This window comes from Trachurus trachurus (genome assembly GCF_905171665.1).
Source record: "Trachurus trachurus genome assembly, chromosome: 20".
NCBI lineage: Eukaryota > Metazoa > Chordata > Actinopteri > Carangiformes > Carangidae > Trachurus > Trachurus trachurus.
In genome coordinates this window covers 14,963,352-14,991,284 of record NC_139911.1, presented here as the reverse complement: position 1 = coordinate 14,991,284, position 27,933 = coordinate 14,963,352, and the positions used below count along the sequence as shown (strand labels likewise).

Here is a 27,933-nt window from a genome sequence, read left to right as displayed (position 1 = left end):
GACCTGCCCCACAGCAGCACATGACTAACACTGTGTAAAACTGCGTAATGACGCCCCTGGCTCTTTAACACAGTCTATAAAGACTGTACTGTCGTGTGTTGGGCTCTTGTTCCCTCTAATCAGTCGACTACGCGGTGTTTATGACCCTGTCGGCCCGGGGAACTGGGTCACCGCCCAGACACAAACTTGCAGAAACATGTTGGTGACAGTTGGTGGAGTGGAAAGAAATGACCTTGACTAACAAGCTTGTCCTCACACACAAATACATCCAGAATATCAGCTCTTTGTGTCCTCTCCTCTGTGTGACAGCTGACAATGAAGCGAGCCGGGTATCAGATATGTCTCGCCAATTATAATTAATCAAAGCGGATGCGCACAAAGTGTCATGAACTGATGTACAGCTGAACAAGCACACAAAGGTTTATGAAACAACTGATCATACTGGAGACACAGAGATGTAATTTCACTCATACGGACCTGTGTATAACCATCCGTCCTTCCAAAGTAGTTGGTTGGTTTATATCATGTTGTACTATACTACATCCATTGTCAACACAATTATGACTTTCTGTGGAAGAGACTACAGTTCATCATATCTAAATCCTTACCAACTCCACCAGCTTGCTACTTCGCACTTAATTCAAAGAAAAGCTGAGGCGGTGTCAGTAGGAATGTGATTAGTTCTGAAGGAATCTGGTTAGAATTGAAAACACAGTTTTGACCCAGGGATGGTGTTAGATGAAAGGTTAAAATATTAGGGTTATTACAAGTAGCTCCTGAAGAGGAAATGACAGACTATAGGCTTTATCCTCGAGGGATCATGAATGTGTGTACAAAATTTCATTGTGAAACCTGAACCACAGATCCACTGACCGGGCTCTTTGCCACATATTTCTCCTTTGCCACATGCCCGTAGTACTCCCTATCCCTGCATTTCCTTTCAATTTCCACTATCCTATCCAACAAAGGCACAAAAATATTCAGAATTCAATGATTTTTGTGCTACACTGTGTGATTTTTGGGGCCACAAAACTCCTGGGAGATCCTGAGAGGACCGGCATGGAAGAATATCATTTTATCTTCCCACCTCAAAGGGCAGACCAGCAGTTTCAGAGCTGGAGGGGCGTCTTGCTGGCTTTCACCCAGACCTTTCTCTCTTCCTAGAATCTTGATGCAGGCATGATGCCACCCTTTCAAAAACCTGTTTGAGGGCACTTTATTTATAATGAAACACCTACACTCTATGCTATTCAATAAAAAATAAATGAACACATTCTTGGCCAAGACAGCAGAAACTATCCAGAGCACAGGAAAGGCCAGAATGTGACTAACAAAAGCCCTCACATCTGCAGGAGAGAGAGAAGGGGGCAGTAGTGGAAAAATAAAGCTGGAAGAAAACAAGACATCTGCACAAGATTCAAGATTTAGCTTTGAAAAAGCCTCAGCTTTTCATGACAACAGCGGAGGCTATGCAACGTGGGCCCTGTTTGCCTACAACCGTATGAACGCGTCTGTCAAGTATTCTTGTAAAGGGAATGGGGGCCCACTGCAGAAGCGAGGGATACGAAAGGAAAAGGCAAACCGGCATCAAAGTCAAGGAGAGGGAATATTGCTGACACATGCGAGGCAGTAGCAGTGATGCTCTGCTAACAAGCTTATGATACCAATCTTGAACTCTGACCTTTCAGAAAACAACTTGCACTCCATAACTCCTGTACATTTGGAGTCTATATGTACCCTTCAGAGGACCTTATAAAAATTACAGCCATGACACATTTATTTCACAGATGCTGCTGTGCTGTGCCCGTGCTTTGCATGCCTCACAAAACTGCGTCTTGCAGCTGAATGTAGGTTGTGTATCCACATGGTAGCCGAGAGGAAGCTGATGTCACTCCCCAACTGTTCGACCCCATGGTCCTTGAGCTCAGATGCTGGTGTAGTTCCTCCTCAGCTTGCCCCTCACATTCCCTCTCCAACCTCTTTCCATATCCTCCTCTGTTCATTGTCCTCTTTACAAGGCCAAACCTGTTTTTTTCCCCCTCCATCAAGACAGATGTGCAGTCCCACATGGTATTCCCATCTGTCTCTTTCATCCATCACTCCGAATCCTACGACTTTCACAAAACAGAAATGGGAACTGAAGCGGCTTAAAGTGCTAAATATACCATTAAAAAATATGCCATTAAAGTGACGTATTACAACGTCTGACAAATTCAAGAGAGACACGTTAACTCACAGCTACTGGGTTTTCAAAAAATTATGAGAAATCTGCTAAGAACCAGACAATCATAAACATACACTACTTGACAGATTAAGTACATCCACAATTTCAGCAGATGACCTGTGACCAACTGAGACAATCAGGTCCTCATAGTGATGCCACTCCATTAAGAGAGACGCCCTGACAGACAGGGTCAAATTATCGCAGTCAATCACCCCAGAACCCACTTCAGCACCGGCACCAAGTGGGACAGCCGAGGTGTCAGGGGAGACAGGCCCTTTCATTACCTTCCTGTCAACGTGATTGTAGCCTCATATCAAGCCGGATGTGTTGCCTGTCATGTCTAGGCAGGGGCCTGTCACTGCAAATCTGCCACGGGACACAAACACCCCGGGGGTAATGCACCAAAATCCCTGTGTCACCCAGAACAGAGGAAGTGATTTACCTGCCAGCATGTATGTATGTTCCACTGAGATACGACCTTGCTTGCACACACGACAACAAAGCATGCGAAGCTACCACCTCCATGTTCACTTTAACATAAACACAATCTGATTTCTTAATCTTGCAGTTTTACGTGCATTGTTCCAGTAAACTGTACAGTATAGAAGTATAACCAAGCCTGGGGCTCAGTAGAATGTAATTACATTTGTTTATCAAATCTAAATGCTTTCAAGTCCAATTAAATCAAGAGTGACATACACACAAGTCAAGTTTTTTTTCCAAATTGATTACTTAATTACAATCAATCAATATGGCTTACAGTATCTGATTGTGTTACACACTGAGTGGAGATTGTAGTACGGAGCTTTTGTTCTGAGCTGAGCTCTCAAATTACTGATTCTACAACTTGCATATTTACAATTCTAGTTTTTTCCCTCTTTGACACAACTGATGTGAAACACAGTAGGAAACTGCTTTCACCCAAAAATTGACCAAACAGCAGAAAACACAGTTAGAAACGAGCAGGTAAACAAAGGGGAGCATTAAGGTGAGAGCCAAATGTTAAGGAGTTGGTGGAGACCAAATCAAAGCTTAAAGGGATAGTTCAACATTTTTGGCAAATTGGCCCATTGCCATAATGGGTGTAGAGCGTAGCTCTGAGCAGCTCGCGGCTCTGCTCCGCCGTTCAAAAAACAGCTTGCACCGACAATTAAAGGTAACTAACCTACTGCCTAAAACTATAGGGATTATGGCAGTGAGCTAAAAATGTTGAACTAAGAGGAGTAAATTTTAGACTACGGTTACTTCAAGGGTGATAATATTGTTTCCCCCGTCAGCAAGTGGTCAAAATCCGATATTGCAGGTTCACCAACTTGTGGGCTCAAAAATCTAATAAAGTTTTTTTAGTATGTTTTATTGTTTAAACAATAAATCATGTATTCGGTTCTAGCTTCTTTAGCCTGCAAACCTATGAGTCAGCAGGTTGGTGTTATCTGTTTGATTGACAGCTGAGCCAGCACAGGCACAAAGACACTACTTGAATAAACCTGTGCTGTGCTCACAAACTAATGAAGGACACTTCAGGTGACAGTCAGGATTGAAGAAGAGCTGCAGCTTTTAAGGTGTGAATGCTAACACCAGATGCTGTATAAGAGAAAATAAACAATGGACTCACAGAAATCTATGTGACCTCAGATATTTTTTATGATGCAGCAGGCAAAGGGGAAACATTTACTTATCATATCGTCAAATTTATCTCTTCTGATGAGGCAGTTGTAAACTTTTATGTGTTCTCATGAGTTCATTGTGCAGCGGATTTATCCTCAAGTTTCCAAACATAGAGAGAGAGAGAAAAAAGGGAAGAGAAAGTAGTTTTTCTCTGAAAAATGACAAACCTTGTAAGACTCCACTGACCTTAACAACTTTAAAAGCCCCCCAAAGCTTTTCTCTGTCAGTGGCATTTTGCTGTAAACAAAGATTTATCTCTGAATTTGTTCGCTGCAAATGCCAAGATGAAGCTAGAATTACCGCCTCGTGGCCGTATGCCTCCGCCAACCAGTCAAGTTGCAGGAAATGTGCTTACAATCACCCCTTCTGTTCCTGAATTACGGCGGTGAAGGATGGCCAAAAAATGTTTTTGCAAAACATCACGTCATCATTTTATCGAGTTAAAACTTTGGAATAAATGTTATCCTGATCAGCATATGAAGGCCTGAGGTCAGGATCCAAGTACAAAATGATTTTGAGAGGTCATAGTAACCTTGACCATAGATTTTTGACCATCAAAATCAAATCAGTTCATCCTTGAGTCAAACTGACTGTTTGTGCCAAATGTGAAGAAATCCCCTGAGGGTGTTCATGAGAACGGGACGGATGGACGGCAGGGCTACCCGCTAACATCTTGCCTACAGCCACAGCTGTTGCCGGGTTGGATGTGTAAAAATAGACAACATCTTGACAAAACTGCAAAATAGTAATCCGGGAAAATGCAGTTAGTAACAACCAAAAAGATGCTGCTGCTTCACAGTACTTCTTTCTACATTGATAGACACAGCACGGAAAAGCACATGCAGCAGAAATATTGACCTCTTTGCTCTGTTTGTCAGTTTTTTGATAAGGCTCTCAGAATGATTTGAAGCTCTTAAGCTGCCCCATTAACTTTTAAGACAATAAAGTTATGCAGGATATATGAATACCAATGGTTCATGCGAAAAAGCTTTCTTCCAAATCAGTTTTTCTTTTAAATCAATCAGTCTCCTGTGGGACTAGTTTCCCAGCACTGACGGAAAGTCTCTACCGAAGCTTTACTACAGTGTAAATGTCTTTGTTCTCTTTCCGTCATGTATTTGCTCGTTGATTCAAAATCTTTTACCATGTCTCTATACTGTACCTTTATTATATTTGCCTACGCATAGACATAGACATACTTGCCCAAGGTCTGTTGGTAAGTGCTTTATTTGGCCACAGGCCGACACCACAGTGTTAATGTGTTTGCCTCCCTCGCGCCCAGACAGAGATGAATTTAGCCAGCGGGCTGTCAAGTCGGGGAGGCGGATTGAGGTCTTTCCTTGCTGCGAGAGAAAGGTCAGGGGTCGAGATGAGGGATATGCTATCATACTGGCTGCCTGTGCACTGTCTCACTCTGCTTCTCCACTCTCTGACACATCTATATTTACAGAGAGTTTTCCTTTTTACCTCTCAAACACCCGTAGAGGACATTATTAGCCTGTGAAATCCTGAAGTGGCTCGTATGGCCAAAAGTATGTGGACAACTATAGTCCAGGGCCGATATGGTTTCTTAATGATACAGTGGTGCGTGTAGCTGTGTGGCATCTGATTGAGCCAGGCTTTAAGCCACATTGAAACCCACATCAAACAAAGCCTTCTCCTGTTTTTTTAATGAGGTGATATATAAGACAGTGCAACTTTTACTGGAAAGCAACATAATATGAAGTCATCTGTCAAATCAGTCCAGAAGGCAAACAAAACATATTTTGAGCTGATAGATTATTCCATGATCTACTGGATTTTAAACAAAACATATATTGGTATTGTAAGGCCTGCACAGAGTGGTCCCTTTGTTTCTGGTTGACTCCTCTTTATCTAAATCATTAAGATGAAAACCGACAGTTAGACTGTGTACTTAATTCATAACTGTACTTTCCTGCATTTACTATTATTGATTACTCTCTGTAGGCCAAATTGTTCCTCTGGGATATTAAATCTTTACTCTACCCCGACCGGGTTCCAAAATTTTGTGGGATGTATTTCCAACAAAGATGAGGGTGTTACAGGAGCAAAATTAACTGCTGTTTGGAAAGAGTAAAACACAAATATCCACAAATATTAAACAATATATCAAAAATATGTAAGTGTTGTTGGCTTTTGCACAACCTTTATCAGAAAGCTCTATTGTGACAAGCAAAATGAGGTTGATTAGGTCATGTGTGTCATGAGAATGCTGTTTTGCAAGGCTATGACATTGGTGTCTTGAGTGTGACTTGACTTGCATATTATATTGATTTAATATCCTTTTTCTTGAGGTGCAAACTCAATGTTATCAGTGTGGTATTGATTTTCCAGAGTCTTCATTAGCTCACGCTGGCAGCGGGTGAAGGACAGGCTGTGCAACTGAACTCATCTAAGGGATAACACAGCTAAAGACTCCTAAGACTGTTCATCTTCTACTCAGCTCACATGTAAAAAAGAAACTGGTGCAGGAAGAAGAACGAGAATAAGAAACTGTGTACATGAGAGATTGAGAGAAAATGTGAAAGATAGACGGACGGCGCAAGACAGGACAGGACAGGACAGGACATAAGAAGGATTTTTTTCCTCTTCACCACCATGTGCTCCAGAAAGAACAGTGAGATGTGAGAAGATAGGGAGAACTGCTTCTGTTCTCAGCTGCAGATGACTGTGACCTCCAGATTATTAAAAGCACATCCCCAGTCAGTTGCTCAGGGCTACACAGCAGCACAGGAGCAGTCAACCAATCATTTTTTTTGGCTTATCACACGTGACACAGGAACAATAACAGGAAGCTGGTAAACAGCAGAAGGAGGTGCTGAATGTACTCAGACCAGACAGGCCAGAAATGTGCAGGTATATGAGCCCAGTTGTGGTAAACAAATGACCAAACTGTGAAGGTTCACAGCAACAGGTAGTCCCACTCTGCACTTTACCTGCTGATTCAAATCCTGGCACAAAGTCAAAGTCCTCGAATCACTGAAAGGACTGAGCGATGGGTACAGTAACGTCAGTGCATGAACGATGAACTGCTATTGGAATTAAAGTGCTATGACAAACTGTTTTCTGTGCTCCACCACACAGATGTTGCACAAATCAAATTACAGAACCCGCATTATCAAAAAGAGCACCAGTGTATGAGGCACTGTGTCAGTACGCCAAAGCGAGTCAGTCAAAACAAACACAGAGGATACGCTAAGTTTCACTTTGACTTCCAAGCGTCTCCTGACCTTCATCTTTATCCAAAGACTGATCCCAAAATAACCTGCTGGTTCCATCTCTCTACACGAAACACACAATCAATAGCCGACAGCTGCTGATGGCTCGCTGTGTATCGGCGGCTCGATAACCTGAAACAGAGGCAGGGCTTGCACATTCACAAATACATGCACGGAAAGAGTAGACACACGTGCTCACACAGACATGCATGAAAATCCAGCCAGACAGAGTAAGCACTGGGCCTGACCTTTCTATAAACCCTCCGGTTCATCCGCTCAGTCCTAATTGCTTGCAGAGATGATGTTTGAACAATAAAACACAGCATTTCCCTCAGAATAAGATCTGATGATTCTCCTCCTATGATCTGAGCTCATGCTCTGAACCACTGAGGACAAACATAAATTCGCTGCATGTGGTTCAACGTCCGCAAAGACCAAAAAAGAGGCTTTTTACAGTAAACACATAAACTTATATCCTCCTTCATATTTTAATCCTCTGTGAATGGTTTTCTGTGGTTTTCTGTTTGGTTCAAGCGATGTCACTTTAAATGACACTTTTTCAAAATCTTTTTTGTGGTTTAGTTGGCACCCTGGCATGCACACAGGGTGTGTAATCCTTAGTAAGCATTAAAAACCATGAAGCTTCTCTAAATACATCAGTTCTGCTCCGACCAGAACAACTGTCAAAGGGATGTTTAATATCATTTGGAATGGAATAAGCTCCTATTGATAGAAAAAGGCAATGTGACATTGAATGACATGTTTAAAATCATGTTATGTCACAAGCACCAGCCCCCTTGGCTTTGTAGACGCAGGGAAATGAAAGATTATTGAAGAACTGAGAAACTAGTAGGTAGCCTTCAAAAGAAAAGCAGCATGTCTGCCAGACATTTGGGGCAGGCACATGGCAAGAAAAGGACATCAAATAACTCATTTATATTCATATCGCCACCTCTCATTTTCAATTTTGGCTCCTTGTCGATAGATGGGATTTTTCAGCGAATATATCACTGGTTTGGCAGACCTCTGGAGAGAAGGCATTTCATATTTGACCCCCATTGAGTATGTGCTGGGAAGCAGATCTTTCATTTTATCAGGCCAAAAACAAAGCATGGGGGAAGATTTATTGCATCACAGAAGTCAAATTACATCCCCACAACTCTTTATTTATGACTTAAATATATGTGTTCAGATGAAGTCAGGTTGGCAGCTCGTGGGTCTCAGTTGCAATGATGCACAGTGCATTGGCACCTCCACCACCTCCAGCATCTGTGATACCAGAGGCCTTCGGGCGAATGGGGAGCCGGCCAGACATTTAATCAATAGCTGGACCTCCTCTCTCCAAGACACATATCAGCTTTTGGTTGCTGTGGGACTCCAGGGCAATGATAAACCCCCCAACACACAGCATTGGGTTGAACAACAACAGTAAAATGAGGCTGGATGATCCAGTCAAGTCAAGTCATTTTTTAGTTTATTTTTCCTCAATCACAGAAGTTGTTTGAAGCCACTTTCCACTAAGAGCGGGTCTGAACTGACGTTACAGAGAACTAACATTTCCCACCATGAGCAGGCACCTGGCTGGAGCGGCAAGGAAAAACGTTAAGAGGCAGAAACCTCGAGCAGAACCAGGCACAGGTTGAGCGGCTATTTGGCAACACTAAAACCCAGAAACCACTACAAAAAAATGTCACAAAACACATCACAGAAAACATGACATGGCTTTTCTGAAAACACAGTAACCAAATCCAAAACATATTTTTAGAAAATGTAATAACAAAATTGAAAACAAATGGGTTTTTTATCCTTCAATGTTGTTTTCTGAAATGCCACAGCCTTTCTGTGATGTTGTTGTTGTTGTTTTGTTTTTTTTTACATCAGGGCCACCATACTTTTATGACGCTCATTTTCTGAACATTTATCTGACTTTCCTGAAAACGCAAAAACCATATCAAAAACACATTTTTTGGGAAACACAACTCTTTTTTTCCCCAAATGTTATTTTCTGAAATGCCACAGCCTTTCTGTAATGTTGTTGTTTATTTTCTACCTCAGGGCCACCATATTTTTATGACCCAACAGACCCCACAGTGTTTGTCACTGATATCAATTGCATTCCACCTGTTTGAGGGACAGCTACATTTATTACCTTTGTGCATTGGTATGAATAACATATTCATAATTAAACTGCTCACACTTCTATCTCATTAGTGCATTTCGGGGCACAGGAGACAAGGGCCTTTAAATGGGAGTCAATTACCTCTTTATGACGTGGTGTGGGCTCCTCTCACCACCTGACATGAGAACTTCTTAATGATCACAAATAGCAACAATTCCCTCCACAACAAACACCATTAATCACCGTCTTTGGACAAAGGACGTCATTAACTGATGAAAATGAATGTAATTTAGGATTTTTATGCAACACCTGGCTGCGGGGTAGAGTGTAATAGAACAAGGATCAACAGTCCCAGAGAGGTGATGGAGAGACTTTGAGGATCATTCATTGTCAGTGACACTCAGCGAGTAAACACTGTTTGTTTGAAGACGTGACAAAAGACCCATCAGCCTAAAGGTAGGAAAGTGCTGAGAGCCACAGTCCATGGGCAAAGGTGAGGAAGTGGTGACAGACTCTACATCGTTTGTCAAAGCAAAGAGAATGGGGAAGAAAAACAAATACTCCGAACACAAACGCACAGTCATACCCATTTATGTAGATAACAAACCCCTGTATTCAATAGAGATGTCGCCAGTCCAACCTATCTACTGCTCACAAAGCCAAACCACAGAATTTGATCTGCTGTGCCCGTTGAATTGATATGCTGCTGCCCTCTGGATCACAGCATGTATACACTTCACCACATCCCAACCTCCTTTGATGTCACGACGCTGGTTCTTGCCAGACTGCACAAGAAAACACAATTAAATCCCAGAGTCGGTGCAGGACATACCACTGGATTAAGACTTTGAGAGTGTCTTATTACCTGGGCAGAGCATGGGAACTGCTACCAGTCTCCCCACTTTCTCTGACTCACATACAGTAGAGTCATACAAAGGCTGCTGTTACACCTTGCAATTCATCACCACAAAGACTCAAAGCAAGCCTTTGTTCCTGGTTCTGTGCTTCGCTATGGGAGTGACTTTCACTTAGGAAGCACTGGCAAAGAGACACAAACCTGAACACCTGGCACAAACTACACCTCATGTACCAGAATCACTTGTTGATTTCTTTTTTTTTTTGGCTTGGATTTGTTTGATCAAGCATGTTTGATCAAGTCAGAAAAATTAAAATAAGTGGTAAACAAGAAAGTGCTACAAGTGCAGCTCCCATTTTGAATGTGCTGCCAACTGGCCTCCTGTTTACAGCTTTAGGATGAGCTCAGCGTCGAGTTAGGAGGTGCTGGACAGCTGGGAGACACTGGAACGAGCTTGTCCAGAGCTGCATGCTCCAAACAAAAATCATCCTGGCCTCCAGACACCTCTGTTGGCTTCTGGGAAGAGTCCTTTATTGTCTTATTCCTGGCAGACTTGATTCCCGAAGGGACAATTGATGAAGAACAAGACCAAGCAGAGCCACCAGAAAGACATGCAGATGTATTACAAGAAATGCGATGAATCGTCATGACTCATTTGACGAGCGAATTAGCCAAGGTGTTGCAAAACATTGTTGACCAGCGACTTTTCAACACATACCGTAACAGATGACTAAACTAGACTCCCAGACATTGCCGGTCATTTTGAATATCTGTGGCATTATGTGGTTAAATGCATCAAGTAATTGGATAGAACAATGACTTGTTCACCAGAAAGACATGCAAAAACAGCATTAACCAGTTTTCACATGCTAACTTTCCACACGCACTGTAGATGTAAAGTAGCAAATCACCCTGATGCAGTCGTCAAAGTCACAATCTATTCTCTGCCTTCCCATGCAGAAATACACTTGTGGCTGTAAACCTTTTCATTTTTACCCTAAAATGCTCTGGCCCATCAAAGTCTTGCAGTCTGCGTTGCGCTGTGAAAAGCCGTTGCCGCGGGGCATACTTGTTCTTTGTCAGGATGAGTTTGGTGGGGGAAAGAGAAACTTCTGGACAGGGGATGCGGAGACACTTTCCGGGCAGAGTAACAAAGGCAGCACTGTTGAACTTACAGCAAGGAAAACACATCAGTGTCTGCAAGGGTTCACTTGGCACATTTCAAAACACCGTTTGAACACAGCACAAGCAGACATCATGGCATAATCATGGCAAAAGGCTACTTCTTACATCTGGTGCCTTTAATTTAAAGAAGGGAGCAACTGCATGCAATAAAACTGTAATTGATGGCCTTGGGACTGACGAAACTATTAACATGCTAAACAGACCTATAAACAGATCAGTCTGAGCTCCGGTTAAGGGTCAGGATAAATGTGATTGCTCTCACTTAAACAAATGAAGGTGTTTTGCATTTTACTGACTTAATACACCTCAAAAAGCACCGGTAAAGGGCTCAAACTGCAAGCCGGGGTGTGTATTGTTGAAAATCCTGCAATCAAATTATGTTGCTGCTTGGCAGATTGACCACCTGAAAACTTAGTAGTTACTGAAACAATAAGTCATTGAGTTCACACATATAGTCAGTGCACAAAAGCAGACTTCCCATCTCTAGCTGGCTACTGCAGGTTCTGCCAGCAGATTTTATTAGAGGCTAGCTAATTAATTTAACTAACAATAGCTCCTAATGTCAACCACTGACTTTGTAATGTCTCCAGCTGACTCATTAAAAAAGTACAGGGGCTTCCAAATAGCTACGTGTGAAATTGTGCAACGGCTGACTAATGCTAAAGCTAACAGGTCCTAAGCAAAATGTTTGCATCCTCAATAAGTAATGTTTTTTGTAGAAATTAAGAAAAAATAATGTAAAGTATTATGGTATGTATAGTAGGCACATTTTTCATATAACCTATATCTACAACATAATGTAGTCTGTAATGCTTATATCTGTAGCTCATGTCTGTGCAGACAAACACAGTTTAATCAGTTCTTTACTCTTTTGATCTTGTGCTTTTGGTTTTGGCTAAACACTACACTATCAAGTCTTTATATAAAGCCTCATATTCACAACATGTAAAGAAATGCAATTAGCAAGCACCAACAACAAGACAGTACTTTTTCATAACTCTAAAGGCAAGAAGTCGGTTTCTCTTTTATCAAATGAGGAGAAACTTCAGTATGTTGTATCTCAAGATAGAAGTAAACAAGGCTAAGAATTTGACCGAAGCTTGACTGCTAAACTTCAGTCCTACAGCGACTGATCCTGTCTTCATCTAGTTCACTCACTGCTGAGTAAAAAGTAGGACAACAACTCTATGGACGGACAGAGAGACGGACTCTGATGCAGAGTGTGAGAGAAAACTTTCACACACAGTTGCACATATAGGCGAAGGCATCTAGCAGCATGCCATAAACCGCTTGAGTGACACTTGCTTTTGTGGGACAAAGCCCAGCCGCTGCTCCTGCTGGGCCCAGGATATGAAGCCTGCCGCAGGGCGAGGTGACAGGCACCTTATCTTCTTTCAGCGTGGCTGGATGGGTCCAAAACACTGCGCTCTCCCCTCTCCTTCATGATAGCGGCGTGTAACACTTTGCTCCTCTTTGGAGAGCCGCTGCTTTCAACTTTCTTCAGCGAGCGCGTCAAATCTTTGGCTTCGTTTCATCATTTTGGTGCAGGCGCTTGCGTGGAAAAGTAGCAGGAACCATACATAATTTTCGCATTTGGAAGGGCTGGTTTATGTGCTGATGCACAGCTGCAGTATGGCCACCTACAGGGGTTTGTGCGTTGAAAAAAATGACCCCGATGAAGCTAAAATCGAATTACTCCACACTTTCTTGAATTATTTGAAAGGGCAAATTCATCACTTAGGTTTTCTTTAGCACCTGCATGTAATTTTTTCTTTTTTTTCTTCACCCATTAGACATAAAAAAGGTCCTAAATGATTCTCCAGCAGGTCCACAGTGTATCAAGCATAAAACCACTCCATCTGCGTTTCACATCACTTCTTGTTCAATATGTTTTAAAAGGTTTTCGTCAACCTTTTCCACCTCAGTCATTTAATGCTTTTTTACCCATAAAATTCTCTGCTATGAACTTTGTCAAATACCACAACAGTAACTTACTGGTGCGTATCAGACTTATACAGAAGGTGCCAATATTTAACTCCTCTGAGGCTCAATGTGGTTTAAGGAGTCACTCAAAAGATTGTGCACGAGCTTCAACTCCGCCTCCACGTTAGAGAAATACTTTCAGTATTGGTTCAAGTGCCCAGCTCTCCTTAGCATACGGAAGTGTGCAATCATATGGACCCAATTAGGACACTTCAAAGGAAAAATGCACCCAGAAGTGAAAAAATCAACTATGTCTCTGTTTCATAATGGCAAATTACATTGATTGACTGGAACAGTGAAGTAACCGATGATTTACAGTAGAAACAACTGTGTAAAAGCAGCCAAGAGAGAAATTATCGCCAATATTATTGCTATGCGATTCATTTTTGTTCTTATAATCTATGCTGTTAATCATCACTCACTATACTGTAGAGCGTAATATTTTTGTTTTTATGCTACTGTAATTATCTTCTCTTGTACTGTGTGGACCGTGAGCACAGACGGGGAATTGTCGATATCAATAAGCCCCCTCCCTCTGCTCATTACCCTCTCATACGCTCCCTCCGAAAGACAAGGCAACTCCTCCCACCTAAATAAAAAGCATTTCACTCGCTCCCCTCTCCAGCTGATGATCTAGCCTCTCCTCTGGCAGCATCCCATCAGCTGGGTCAACAGGAGGAGCACATAACAGCCTGACTGTGGATGATGCTGCGGTCGACTGGCAGCTTTGTAATCATCTGTAGAGAAGGGATGATTATCATGAATGGAAAATGCTTGTCATGTCTCATTAAACCGCTGACATCCAGATATGTAACAAGGCCACTCCTAAGTCTCCTGCTCCTGCCTGTGACCTTCTCAAACTTGTCTGATGGACAAAACGGACGGTTCTACTGCTCAGAATAAACTAAACAAATCACACAGAGTAGAAAATGCCAGGGAGTGATTACTGCGACCTTGAGGATGTGATAACTCCAGAGCAATGCAACAACTAGAAAAGATCTTTTGAACCACATGAAAGACAATGAGGAAAAAGCTAAAGAGGAGCTTAACTTAGCTGCACTGAGTTTCATTAACTAGTGGCGTCTTTGCTCTTTGTTGCTCTTTGTCCCTCTCAGGCCGTCAGACTGAGCCTCTTCCAGGAGCAAAAAGGGGGCGGGGGCTGAGCGACAGGGGCCGGCCGTGACTAATGCAGGAGCCCGGTGCTGCTGTTGCATGCTGGTACAGGGGGATGACCCTGCCTCCGTTGCCTCCCTGCCTCCGCAATGTATGGCATGGCCCGCTCTGGCTGCATACAGGGCAGCACAATAACCCCAGTAGCCGCCACCCCACCTTGTCTCTACCCCTCCTCATACCACCCCACCCCCGTCATCCATTCATGGCAGCTCCCTTTCAGCAGGTCATTCAGATGGCCAATAAAGAGGCTGGCTCATTCTGTCCGCTCTGAAATGTGCAATGTCAGAAAGAGAAGAGAGGAGGAAGGGGGGGTTGGAGTGAAATTTCAAGAAGGCTTACAATCTCCTTGCTAAAGCAGACTGAGCCGCTCCTCCCATTCTGTTCAAGGAACTTCTGTGCAGACAGTTTATGTTGGGAATCGTCCCACTGAGCGCGACAAAGAGAGGAAAGCAGCGTGGCAGCGTTTGTCATGAAAGAGATGGAATTCCATCACTTTTTTTTTTTTTTTTTTTTTCAAATCTGAATCCAGGTCCGAATCTGAACCTCAAATTCCTTTTAAGTAGTTTTTAATTCTCCATACGGGCTGCCTTTTAAACCACTGCAGAAGACAAGGGCACAACAAGATGCAATGGGAAAGAGAAAGCCAGCCAACTTCAACATGTCAACCAAACTTAAAAACTTTTTTTGCGATGTGTCTTTGAATTTCTACCTTTTCGTGTCAGGTTTAGGCAAGGCAAAGTAAGCAGTTTAGTAACACAGAAAAAACAAGCAGATATAAGTTATCTTTTTCTTTGCAGACACCTGCTGTGTCAGGAAAGGGGAACTGAAATTAAATATTCAATAAGTGATTGCTGTGGTTATGCTGCTTTTTAAATTCAGGTGTTTAAAAGATCAGAAGGAATCTTTCAAAAACAGTTTTGATACATTTCTTGATGATGATTACTGTAAATCAAGAGGTTGATGGGAGAAAAAAAGCTCAGAAAGAAATCCAAACCAACCATCAGAGCCCATCTGATGAAGGTCAAACTCCTATAGATCTGATCTGCATGTGTCTCTGCAGCTCACACACCATGTGCCTTCAAGTGTGTGTTTGTATGATTGCAGAGGCAGCAGCTGGCAGCATGATGGATGAGGAGATGTCCATATCACTGCTGCCTGCGAGCGGGTTAACCCTCCCTCAGCCTCCAAAGCAGAGCATCCACAGGGAATGAATGAAATGCACACATAACCGCAATCTTAGCACATTAACAGCCCTCAGCCCGGGCTTTTAAATCAGACCACATCATTACATGAGGCAGGACTTTCTCTCTCTCTCACGTACTCGCTGTTATTCCTCCATCTCACATGCAGACACGCTCCAGACTCCAGTGGAACATCTCTTTTTTTCCGCTCGCAGAAAAGCACCGGGGTGCAAATTAACCCCTGAGATCGGCCCAATTTTTGTGATTGTGCCGCCGCTGAGTGTATCACCGGGTGCACATCACAGAACCACAGACTGAAAGGCTTTTGAAAAAAAAAAGAAAGAAAGAAAGAAAGAAAAAACGATGCGCTCAGCTCACAGGAAGTTGTGTAATTTTGCCCAGATGTGCTCCACAGCTCATCAAACTAATAAATGCAAGGAGGGGGAATGAATGGTTCAACCAGTCCTCACATCTATGGCTCTACTGTAGCTGCTCAGACACTGGTCTCAAAGCTTCTCTAGTACCCAGTGGTACATTGTATCTCAGAGGACTTGTGGAGGCTGGAGGAGTCCACCTGTGCTCTATTAATACAGCCCTCTCTCAGGAAGGAGCAGGGCTGCTCCTTGCAGCAACGCAAGAGTGGAGGTCAGGCTGTGACTAGGGAAGCACCTCACCTAGATGTCTATAAATACTGTCCTACATACTGGAGGAGTTGAGTTTGAGTGTGTCCAGCTCATGCAGATGATGAAGCAATGAAACACTCTGCCTTGTTTGTTTACGGATGTTGGTGTTTTGCAGTTTTCCTCAGTTTAAAACAAGCTTTTTTCTCCACTTGAATTCCAGGCTGTGCAAAGACAAGCTAGCTGTATTCAGCCAGTGCACTGATGTTAAATGAGCCAGAGCGCAGCATAGCCCCCATGAGGCTGACTGAATTCATAAATTAGACTGAGGATGACTGTGTGAAACTAAAAAAAAGAAAGTGCATGTGCATGTAAATGCATGCACGAGTGTGAACGGTCACACATGGCTGATAGCATCTCTCTCTGTTTGTCTCCCAAAACTGAGCCATACATTCCTCTGTGGGCTACACTGACACACACACACGGGATTAATTTACAGTCACTGTCTGTAGATGAACATTTCTCTAACCACTGTCTGATATGTGATGAAAATTCATTGCCAGCAGTCAAAGCTCTGGGAAACAAGAGCTCATCTGTATGCACAGAATCAATGTTGACAATGACTTATTCCATCGTCTGTCTGAGGTGAGCTGTGTGTGTGTGTGTGTGTGTGTGTGTGTGTGTGTGTGTGTGTGTGTGTGTGTGTGTGTGTGTGTGTGTGTGTGTGTGTGTGTGTGTGTGTGTGTGTGGGTTTGAGACTAGGGTGAGACTTCGGGTGCATGCGCTGTGGCTTTACCGTATGATACACTGTACTGTCCACTGTCCACAGTGGAGTTCTCGCCCTCCGGTGTGGACCGTGTCTTATAATCAAGGACATTAAGAGGGACAGAGGATGCAGGGATTCAGCATTTCCTCTGCAGGACTCTTACAGAAGAGGCACCTGTACTATTGACTTTGATCTTTTAAATCTCAAATCTGTCAAAAAGTTGCAGAAAAGGATGACACTTCAACATGAGGGGATGTTGCAGCTCGTAACAGATAAGAAACAAGGAGGACAAAAAAAGCACTCTCCTTAAATATAAGCATGCAAATAGACATACAAAGAAACAGTGACTGTTGTTACTGTACAATAACAGCATCAGTCAGCTCAGCCTGAGGGGAGTGCATGAGCAAATATGGAAAAAAGCACAGCAATTAACTGTAGTAAAAATATGTTAATTAGAATAAAACAAAGTCTTTGATCCAGACAGATAAAGAGGAAGTTAGTGGGTCATGGCAGCCTTGTCTAATGATTCCTAAAAATAAAATAATGGAAGTAAAAGAGCCTTGTGAGGCTGTGTGTGTGTGTCTGCTGTTTTTATTGCATACACACAAACTATTTCATTTAATCCAGATAAACAGAATGTATCTGCAATCTGAGCATAAAACCAATAAAAGTGTTGTCATGATAAACCCCACTCCACCTGTCTGTGTCACTGTGCCCTGTTCTGCAGCTCGACTCCTGCAGGAGTCACTAAGGAATGAAAGAGGAGCTGAACTCTCTCTGATCTGATCGGGTCTGGGTTGGTTGGTGGTGAAGGTGCAAGTTCTTACCGTTACTAGCTGGGATCTCGGCTCGGACGCTCCCCACACACTGCAAAACTAAAACAACTCCAACGAGCAGGTCGACCGTCTTCACACCCGCCATATCCAAGCTCTTCTCAATATCCCCGGTCCGTTTCAAACAGCGGAGTCCCCGTCCTCTCTCGTGCACAGGCACCGCTTCCCCTCCGGTGGTGGACTCTCTCTTCGTTAACTCTCCTGCTTGTCCTCCTGCTGCTTTTTAAAACGGAAACCTGCCTGCGCTGCACTCGCTGCACTGAGCTGTTTTTGTTTCCAGCGTGTGCGCCGCTTCTGCGCGCTCCGGGGGAGAGAGTCACCGCGCTCGTCCTAACAGGTCTCCACCTCCGGAATAAACTCAACTAAACTAAAGAAAAGAAAAGAAACAGAAAAAGAGGAAGTTCAACACTCAAAGGTTCATCCCAGTCCCACACACTGGTCTCATCCCACTGAACGGAGGTGCAGCATGTGTGTGTGAGAGAGAGAGAGATAGAGAGGGGGAGAGAGAGAGAGCGAGGGAGAGAGAGAGAGAGAGAGAGAGAGAGAGAGAGAGAGAGAGAGAGAGAGAGAGAGAGAGAGAGAGAGAGAGAGAGCAATAGGCTAATGCGCTCCTGGAGAGGAGAGTGCGCTCACCCCCGTCATCAACTCCTCAGGTCCAATGGCTCTTCCTCCTCAGTCTGGTGCGCAGGAGAAGAACCTGGAGAGCCACACACAACAACACACATCAACAACAACACAGAGCGTTTCTCCAGCTGCAGAGGAGACGGTCTGACTCAGATGGAGCTCTGGGATGTTGTTATCTGCACCTTGTCTGACAAAGCAGCGTTTGACTGATGTGCAGAGATGCAGGGAGCAGGGAGGCGTGTGTGTGTGGTGTGGTGTGTGGAGTACATGTTGGCTCATTGTTTGCTCGCAGACAAAAGAAGATCATGCACACGACACAGGCTACATGATAGAAATGCATACATGAATCAAGAAGAAGGTTGTAGACAGGCACTTTAGAGCGAGTCTGGTCCTACTTCTTGGTTTTTCAGTTACGATTCTATCTATCTATCTATCTATCTATCTATCTATCTATCTATCTATCTATCTATCTATCTATCTATCTATCTATCTATCTATCTGACTAACTTTGTTCCACCTTTCCCCTTCTCCTCGGGTCAGGTGACTGAACTGTGATGGCGCCCTCTTCAGGTGCAAGTTAGACTATGATTTATTAACCTTTTACTTCTGCATCCTCTTTTCTTTTTCTTTTTTTTGAGTCACAAAGACCCCACTGCTGTAATATAGAGCGAGTGAGTAGAAATTATTGAAGTAGAGACTCTCAATGGGTTTGTATGTAACAGTACAAGTACATAAATCATTGTGTTTACACCAAATTAAGACATATTCCATGTTTTATTATAGGCTGTGCAGTTATTTTCTGTAGCTGTTCTTATAAACAAGCTGTTCGAATACAGAAATAAAAATATACTAATTACATACACAGACTGCTTGTAAGAATCAATGTTTAACAAAAGTGAAATATCACTTTCCAAAGGAGCGAAATGTCATCAGTTCAATATCAAGTTATTCTGTAAAGGGTTCAAGGTCCAGGAGCCCAGGACAGAGCATTGGTTAACAAAAGCATGGGAATTTTGTGAAAGTCATGTAAATTATTCCCTTTAATGAAGCTTGAATCTAAAGAAGACAAGTTCAGACAGTCAATACATCACATAAAACACTCAAAACAGGATTTTGAGCCATGATAAATGATGATCTAAAAGCACAAATCATCATGCAGGGCTCTGTGGTTGTGTGTTTTCACTTTTCTCAGAAGCGGCCAGACATTGAAGGGTGTGAGGGAGGGGGCTTGGAAACCTCTTGTGACAGGGAACATTTTTTCTTCTTTTCCAAAACATCTCTCTCTTTCTCTCTCTGTCTCTCTCTTTCTCTCTGCTCAGGACGACCCACCATACTTATTCTTCCTCATTTCTTAGCTGGCGCTTGTTTTGCACAGGAAGGATAACTTGGACCACATGCTTGTTCCAATTAAGATACTCGCTGGGAATTCAGGAGCTGCACCACAGTCATGGAAAAACTTAATGGAAACTCTTGCATAAAGGACTCTTTTATAATTTACTTGGCTTGTGTGCATGCATATTGAACATTTCAAGTAGGGTTTTTGGTGCATTTTCAAACTCTTCTTTAGTGGTAAACAGGTAACAAAAGTCATCACAACCAAACACAAGAGCACAAAGTCCGTGAATGTCTCATGGCAACCAGTCTGGCTGCCAAATGAAAACAGATCAATAAATAGCAATTACTGCCATAGTTTTGTCAGTAATTAGTAATTACCTTGAGTATTCTCACTGGCCACTCAAAACCACTTGTCTGCCAACAAAGTGGATGCAGTACTGGTGCTGGGGTGTTTGCATGAATGCAGCTGCTGATTTCTGCCAGATCCAGTAAAGTGTCAGTGATGGTGCACAAATTTCTACTTTGCACTTGCAACATTCAAATTTTTCTCTTACATAATTTTCTTCTTGATTAACATGTTTGTTTTGTTACTATAAAGATCTTAAATGCCCTCAAAGTTTTGACTAAAAATAGCTCTGGGAGACGCTGTTATGATTCAAATAAACAGCGATAATGTCACATCCCGGTTCTCACATAAATCTTAGGCAGCCTCTTTTTGATTTGATCATCTTGTTCACTCAAAGGAGCATATATCAAACTTCTGAACAGGAAACACAAACAACAATGACAAGATACAAGTCAAAACACAGGCTGCTCAGTGATGGATTTCTACCATAAAGGAATAAAAGGAGATTGTGGCTGACGCATGATGCAGGTCGGCCATCGAATCCATAAAACATCTCTCAATCAGGTCGTGTGGTACAGTATCAGGATGGAAAGTGATTTAGTCCCCGACTATGCGGCCACAGAGGCTGCATGGGAAAACAGTCCTGACTCCTTCATCTACACACATGAACTTCTAAACTCCTTTCTTTCCTTTCCCCCTCCTCGTTCTCTCTCTCTTTACAACTCTTTCCAAGCACTTTAGTCATCACAGCAGTCGAGACTCAGCGGCCGGCCGCAGCTCTCCAGAGCAGTCTGCTGCTCTAATCACCTTGTTCCACAACTCCCAGCAAAAGGAAGCCCAGCTAAGTTCTCAGATGGCCCCTCTGAAAATCTCTTTCTCCTCAGCATCCTCTTTCACAACCTCTCTAAAAAATCTCTCTAAGTCTTTCTCACTTGCAAACTGTTTCCCACTCCCTCCCTGTTGGACTTAGAAGAAAGATCAGTCACTATGCTGTGAACTTTAGCTTGGCCGAGCACCACACCACACTCCGTCTCCCCAGGGTGACCTTAAAGAGCATCAAAACATGTGTGATGAAATTAACGGAATGAAATGGGAGTGTCACCGAGGAGGCTCTAATGTCTGAGGGCGGTGGACGGTTGTAAATTTTCCACAGAGTGCTTATATGTCCAGAGTTGCGTCCCACTTGTTGAGCAGTATGTCACCGCAGCATTTATGATGCTTGGGCACTTAATCACCAGGGAACAAAGAGGCGGTGTAGTAGTGAGAGACTGCAAACAGCGAGGGGAACAAGCTCAGCTCTGTGTGTCTTTCTTTCCATTAGAGCACTGCTAATAATTAGCTTTTCCTTCTCATAATAATATTAATAAGACCTGAAAGCAGACAATCACGTAGCCCTGCCTTGAGTGGAAACTTTAAAGAGGGTTAAAAGGTTTGCTCTACTGCAGATTTATTTAGATGCAAAAAAGAAAAAAGAAAAAATCAATATTCTTCAGGTGAAAAAAGTTTGGATCTGCACACTAACTGGAAATACATGAAACTTGTTTCAAGTCCCATAAGGAAACTTTCTACACTCATGTTTTCCCTTTCATCCTCATGTGTCGTCTCTGCATCTGTATACATAATTCTGAGTTTCCAACTTGAAAATAGCTTTCACATCTACATCCAGCTCGTCATACAATTGGGGATGTTGTGGCACTTAAGAATATGGAAGTGCCTTAAACACAGCACTAGGCCTACATGTCAGCCAGAGAGCCCCATCAAACTCCGCCTACTCACCAATCAGCAGCCAATATAGAAAAAACTGTACTGCTCGAGGTTGGCTCCCAAAAGTGAGTTAATCCCCATTGACTCCCAGGCAATGAAATAAACATTTACTGCCTATAAATGATTTAATTTCCTCCGTCAGGTCAACTGTGTGAGGGGTGATATATATATATTATATATACATACAGTATATTCCACTCATTGAGTTACTTCAAGGCTTAAAGTTCTGAATTGAGGGTGCAGAAATTAGAGTGACAGGTGGGTGACTATCGGGGCTCCACACACACACTTTGCTCATTTTTGGATTAACCAGGAATTACCGTAGATGAGGAGACAGATACTGTACTGGCAAGATAGCAATGATGAAGCAGCCACTCTGAGCTTCAAAACCAATCTTCACAAATCTCAGGGTGACATCAGAGAGACTACATCTATCTTTATTTGAGGAGAGTGCCTCCTCAGGGAAAGGAGGAGAACAAATATTGGACTAATATCAAATTAGTGAACAGAAACACCACTCAAAATGAACAATATTGATCCATAGCTTTTTGTGTTAGTAAGCAAGGTTTTGCTTAAAAGCTCCCCATAATATAAAAATGTTTACGCTGGTTTCTTTTGCCCCAATGGGTCAAAAAAAAAGAAATACCTTTGTGATGCTGATGAGTCAGGTATTGTAAAGTTACACCACCTCCAACAATGATCACAACCACCATCAGAAGAAACTATGAGACAGACAGACAGACAGACAGAGGATGTACCTATTTGCCATTTACTAGCTCTATATGCTCCAATCTGCTGAATTTAGTGGGGGATTTGTTGCATTTCTTACTGTCATAAGATCTGCCTCGATACTTTTGCTGTACATTCCAAACTGATGTTTCATCAATAAATCTTCATGGGACATTTCCAGTCAAACAGAAAGGTGATATGGTTCATTATGTAGCAGAAAAAAAGGCACGCTGTACTGCACAAAGCTGATGAATGTAGAAGTGATAAATGTGCAGTGCAGATATTATTTCAAAGGGCTGGTGCAAAACAACTGCTGAGAGAGGAATTCAAACCACTCATGTAAAAGTAGCAAAAATATAGCCTATAGCGTATTATTAATGGATTAAAGTAACTAAGTTAAGTAGGTGGATAGATTAAACTACCTCATATGGCAGCCAAATAAATGTAGTTGTAAGAGCAGTAAATAAAATAGTAAATGGAGTAGAAGCATGAATAAACATACCAACAACACTACAAAACTTGATCAGAATTTCAAATGAGCAATTAATTATATTTCCAATCCACAGCAAAATCATTCTGTTTGTGTATCTCATAAATAATAAATAACAACCTTAGAAACCTAATTAATTATCCAGTGTTTGATTATAGATTTAATTATTTGTAAAGCTAATCAAGCATTATTGCACAGAAAAGGGAAAGCACCGGAGCATGAGACAGGTCAATGTTTATGACACATCAGAACAGGGGTAATAGGTTGCACAAGGTGCACAACACTCATTCATAATATCTTTCAGGTCATAACAACAGTTTACTGTACGACGTAGTGGGCAGTTAAGGTGCAGATAAAAGTTTTACAGCCCCAAACCACAATAGATTGAATGAAGTGGCAGCCAAGCAGCATCTTCTCTATTCAGCGCTCATTCAGTGTTTTTGTTCAAACCCTGTGAAAGAGCGGTCAGCAGACGGTCCCCTGGGCTGATTGACATCCACTCTCACTGAATACACAGAGACGAAACAGACATTTTCCTCTGCACTCAGCCAGAGAGGATGGGAGAACCACTTCTGACCTGCCATTACAAAGACAGAGGTTAGATTTAACCTTGACCCCGCTGGGCTCAGGTGTCGTAACCCCCACTCCCTGCTGCTGCAGCAGAGGAGAGAAAATTGGGATGGATGCTGCGATGCCAGGCAGACAAGCGATGATGGGAGAGGGCTAAGCTGAATAACTATGCAAATCGTGCAAAAGTCACTGTTATTTTGCCACAGTTGGTCCTTAAAGACTGCCATCTGTGAACTCTACAGGAGTGTTTTCATCACAAGCCTCTCAGAGTGGTCCACAAACAAAACAGTGACCTTTACATGGACTCTGCTCGGTGATTAACAAAAGTGTGGCAACAATAGCCCCGGTGAGAAAAGCTGACTAACGTTGCTCTATCAAAAACACAAGCACAAAGGCTGGTTGGCGCGTACCAGCTCTCCTGTGGGCTATTCAACAACACGAATAACGAAGCTACCAGAGAAACGTTCGCCCAGGACAAAAAACATTGATGGCTGGACATTCGCAGTCAGCAGGCCATCATGTGAGAGTGTGCAAGCTAGGCAAGGCAAGTATAAGGTAGCATTGTTTGTGTTTGTGTATAGTGGAAAAGGTTTTTGTGTGGGCCATTGATTGTTGTTTTGTTAGGTCAAACGTCACTGGGGGGAGACAAACAAACATTGATGTAGATGCTGGGAAAAGGCTGAGCTGGTGTTTTAGGTGATTCAGAGAAGCAGACAGAGATGTACCTCTCTATGGGATTGTTGGCTTTGCAATAATTATACCTAAATGTTTGCAATGGTAAAACTAATTACAGCAGAGAAATAGGAACAATGGCCAAGGTACAACGCAAACATCTGCATTTCAATGACTAGAGGTGATAAAAAGGACAAATCACTGGGCAAGCACTGGGCTTGCTTCAGGCACTCGCGCTAGAGCCAAGGATTATCGAACAAAAAGTATTTAATAAATCAGGGCATCTTTCATAAAACAATGGTAAAATGCCTCTGCTGATAAATAGGTTATGTTCAAGTCTTCCCATAAATTGATTTTTCTTCAGTACTGCTCTATGTTTTGGAAACATTGGCATGAACAACTGCATCTTTTTTAACCTGTGTGGCCAGACAGTTTGCTGTCTAATAGCCTAAGTGTTTTTGTTTTGTTTGTTTGTTTGTTTGTTGGTTGGTTGGTTGGTTTGTAACCTGTGGTCTGTTTTTTTTTTTTTTTTTTCAATCATTGGACTTAAATATATAGGTTACTAATGTATAAAAAATACGTAGGAATATTTTTTAGGCTGTCTGGGGGGAAAAACAAGCAACAGAATAGTTTCTATGTTGTGCCCATTGAGCTCAGCTACGCAAGTACAAACAATACCTTGTATTTTGTAATCTTTCTTGAACATTTGGACTAGTTTGCTGATTTATTGTTCAAATTACAACAGGGATTAACTGAAATAATTGATATTTACAGTATATTGGAAACAATGAATCCACACAGACTGTGCTGCAGAAGTAAAGTTGCTGCTACTCCAGCTCGGGGGGTTTCTGCATCACAGTGAAAGTTTTGCTTTTTTTTTGTTTTTGCTCCAGAGATAGTTAGCACAGCCGCTTACTTACCAGTCCAGAAGAAACGTTGCAAGCTCGGCCAGAAACTTCATTTCTTACTCCATTTAAGTCGACTCCAGTGGTGGAAAAAAAAAGCCTTTTCTTCAACTGACATTATTAGCATGCTAGCAAGCTAACACCTACCCGCCTTATCAGTTGCCATAGCGACCACACCACCTCCCCCACTCTCAACAAGAAACTGTGTCCAGTCAGTGCCATAAAAAATTTATAAAAAAGCGTGTGTATTTGTTTGTTTGTTTAATTTTTCAATTAGCTGGAGCCTGGAGGCTAAAGATACATAAGCATTAGCTAAAACGAGCCTTTTAGTAGACTCTCAACTCTATTATATCTTTTGATCTGCTGTTTTCATGGAGAAAATAGGCTACATTTCCACCAAAGCAGAATCCAGAATCAAATTGAAGTTCAAGGTTAATTTAACTCCGATATGAAATATGAAGCTGAACTGCTTTTTTGCTTTCAAGGGCAGAATAGTGTCAGAGCAAAATCCTCAAAGCCTGAAATTGATCCTGTGGCCTCTGATAAATCTCTGACCAGAATCCACCCACAGACTCAGCAAAACACTTCAGTGATGGAGAACAAGACTAAACAGCAATGACACTGAAGATTGTGGTCACCCAGAGTTTTAAAATTAAAGATTCATAGCTTTAACTTGAAACTATATGAAGGGATAAGAGTGTTTCGGTGTGTTTTGACTAAGCTCAGGGGCTCAGAGCACTCAGAGGCAGAAACCAACAGATGTAGCCTACCTGACATTTATAATAAATGAGACAGGGTCTGCAATGGTTTTAATTGGCCCAACTAACTCCTTATAAAAGCCAGATGTACCACTCTTTTAAATAAAAGCAAGCTGAAGCAAGAAAAACAACTTAAAAAATGTGTGTGTTCCTACCAGGAACTGAAACTGAGACAACTAAATTGAGTTCAGCTTTTCTTGATTTAGCTGCATGTTTTTTTCCTACTGTGACATGTGTCTGGCCTGGTGGTGAGACAAAGCCCTGTGGAACAATATAAGGCTAAATTCTAGGTAAGCTGATAAGAAATATGCTTCATTATGTGGATCGCTTTTACAGCAGCCACTGCTTGGAATTGTCAGTTCTATTTTATAAATACAGAAATATTCAGGATTGGCTCATAAAATGCCACTCAAGTTTCATTGCTTTAATCAAACTTCTGGTCACGTAGTGTAAGATATCAGTGAAATATATCCATGAAGCAGAAGCAAGTAAGACATTTTCTTTTCTCAATTGTGTACTGAGACTAAAATAGAGCAAGGTGACGGTGACACATCAGTTTGCAAAATGTACTAAAAATGAATTAGGAGCAAAAACATGAGGTAAAATATTGCAAAACCTCATTTTCAGTGCAGCACCGAACTTAAAATATATGGATTTCACAGTATTGTCTGTATTTGATATTGCACATTATGAGAAGTGTGCTTATATGATTTCTGCTGCAGATTAGATGATAATCTCGATGCCACTCTTGTGTCTGTATGTTTTTTGCTCAGGTTTACCATCTGCTTGCTCCTGCTTCATGTTCAACAGCAGTTATGAGAGTGGTATTGATATAATATAGCCTAACTACTGGAGAGAAACCAAGCTTAACTCCCTGAATGTCAAACTCTTGGTTTGACTAAAGATGACCATGGATTTTATCATTAAATGAAGGATGATAATGACAGTGGCAAAGCAGATAAGAGCCTTGACTGTATACTCATGAAATCTGTAAAAGACTGGTTTCACTGTGTTTTACGATCAATCTTTTTGTACTGTTGATACAGAGTCAGAGACCCGGCTCACACCACACACACACACACACACACACACACACACATAGCAGCTGCAGGATGCTGACTTGTAATGGATTTTAATTTGCAAATAAAACAGGGGCAAGCTATTTTATTTGCACTTCTGAGGATTGAAACGGATCGCTAATGAAGTCAGGACTCTGTTTGGAAGCTGTGAGTTCAGTGGAGCCTTTCAATTCAAAGAACGGGCTGTTTTCTGCAACTGAGAGAATTGCGTGGTGATTGTGGCACAGTTAATAAGCTGCTACCCTGGCTGCATTAAGAACAAAATGGACAAAATCTAATTCCTTGTGTGTGCTCTTAAGCCATTTAGAGCTGCTGTCGACTGCTAGATATTGCCATTTGACTTTTTTTGGGACTATTTAATGGATTTAACAAACAAGATGCACCATATAAATTGCTGTTTGTATAGGTGGAGGTGGAGGTTCTTTACCTGCAGAGCTAAGCTTGGAGGTTTCCCATTTTCTGTCTAAGCTAAGATAGCTGTCCTCTGGTTGAAGCTATATATTTCCTGTAGAGAAATGACCATGGAATCGATATCTATCGCTGCAAGAATGATGAACATAAAACATGTGTGTTTGCATTGTCAGCAGAGCTCCTGCAGATAAATCTATATAGCTGTTTGAATATCAGTTTATTGGTATTTGTGAATTTCATAACCATGGGTTTGTCTGCAGCTTTGACAAACAGCTTTTCGCTTTTTATTGAACTTGTTGAACAATATCAGGAGAGTATCAGATAAAACTGAAATAACTGTAAATCAAACCAATATATCAGGAAGCTGCCTTCCGTCCTTTCTTCGCATTGTTTCTGCCACTTG

At 42.1% G+C, this 27,933-nt stretch overlaps 1 protein-coding gene across 1 annotated transcript in view; it reads right to left on the bottom strand.

The window, feature by feature from the left end:
- The window catches only part of plxdc2b (plexin domain containing 2b), a gene marked incomplete at its 3' end in the record, with an annotated part of 82,468 nt that extends 64,177 nt beyond the window's left edge, over nucleotides 1-18,291 (bottom strand). The window contains exon 1 of the mRNA XM_083995167.1: nucleotides 17,842-18,291. Coding sequence (XP_083851293.1) covers nucleotides 17,842-17,935 — 94 coding nt within the window. The 5' untranslated portion in view covers nucleotides 17,936-18,291. The remainder of the gene's footprint in view (nucleotides 1-17,841) is intronic.
- Nucleotides 18,292-27,933: the final 9,642 nt, after the last annotated feature.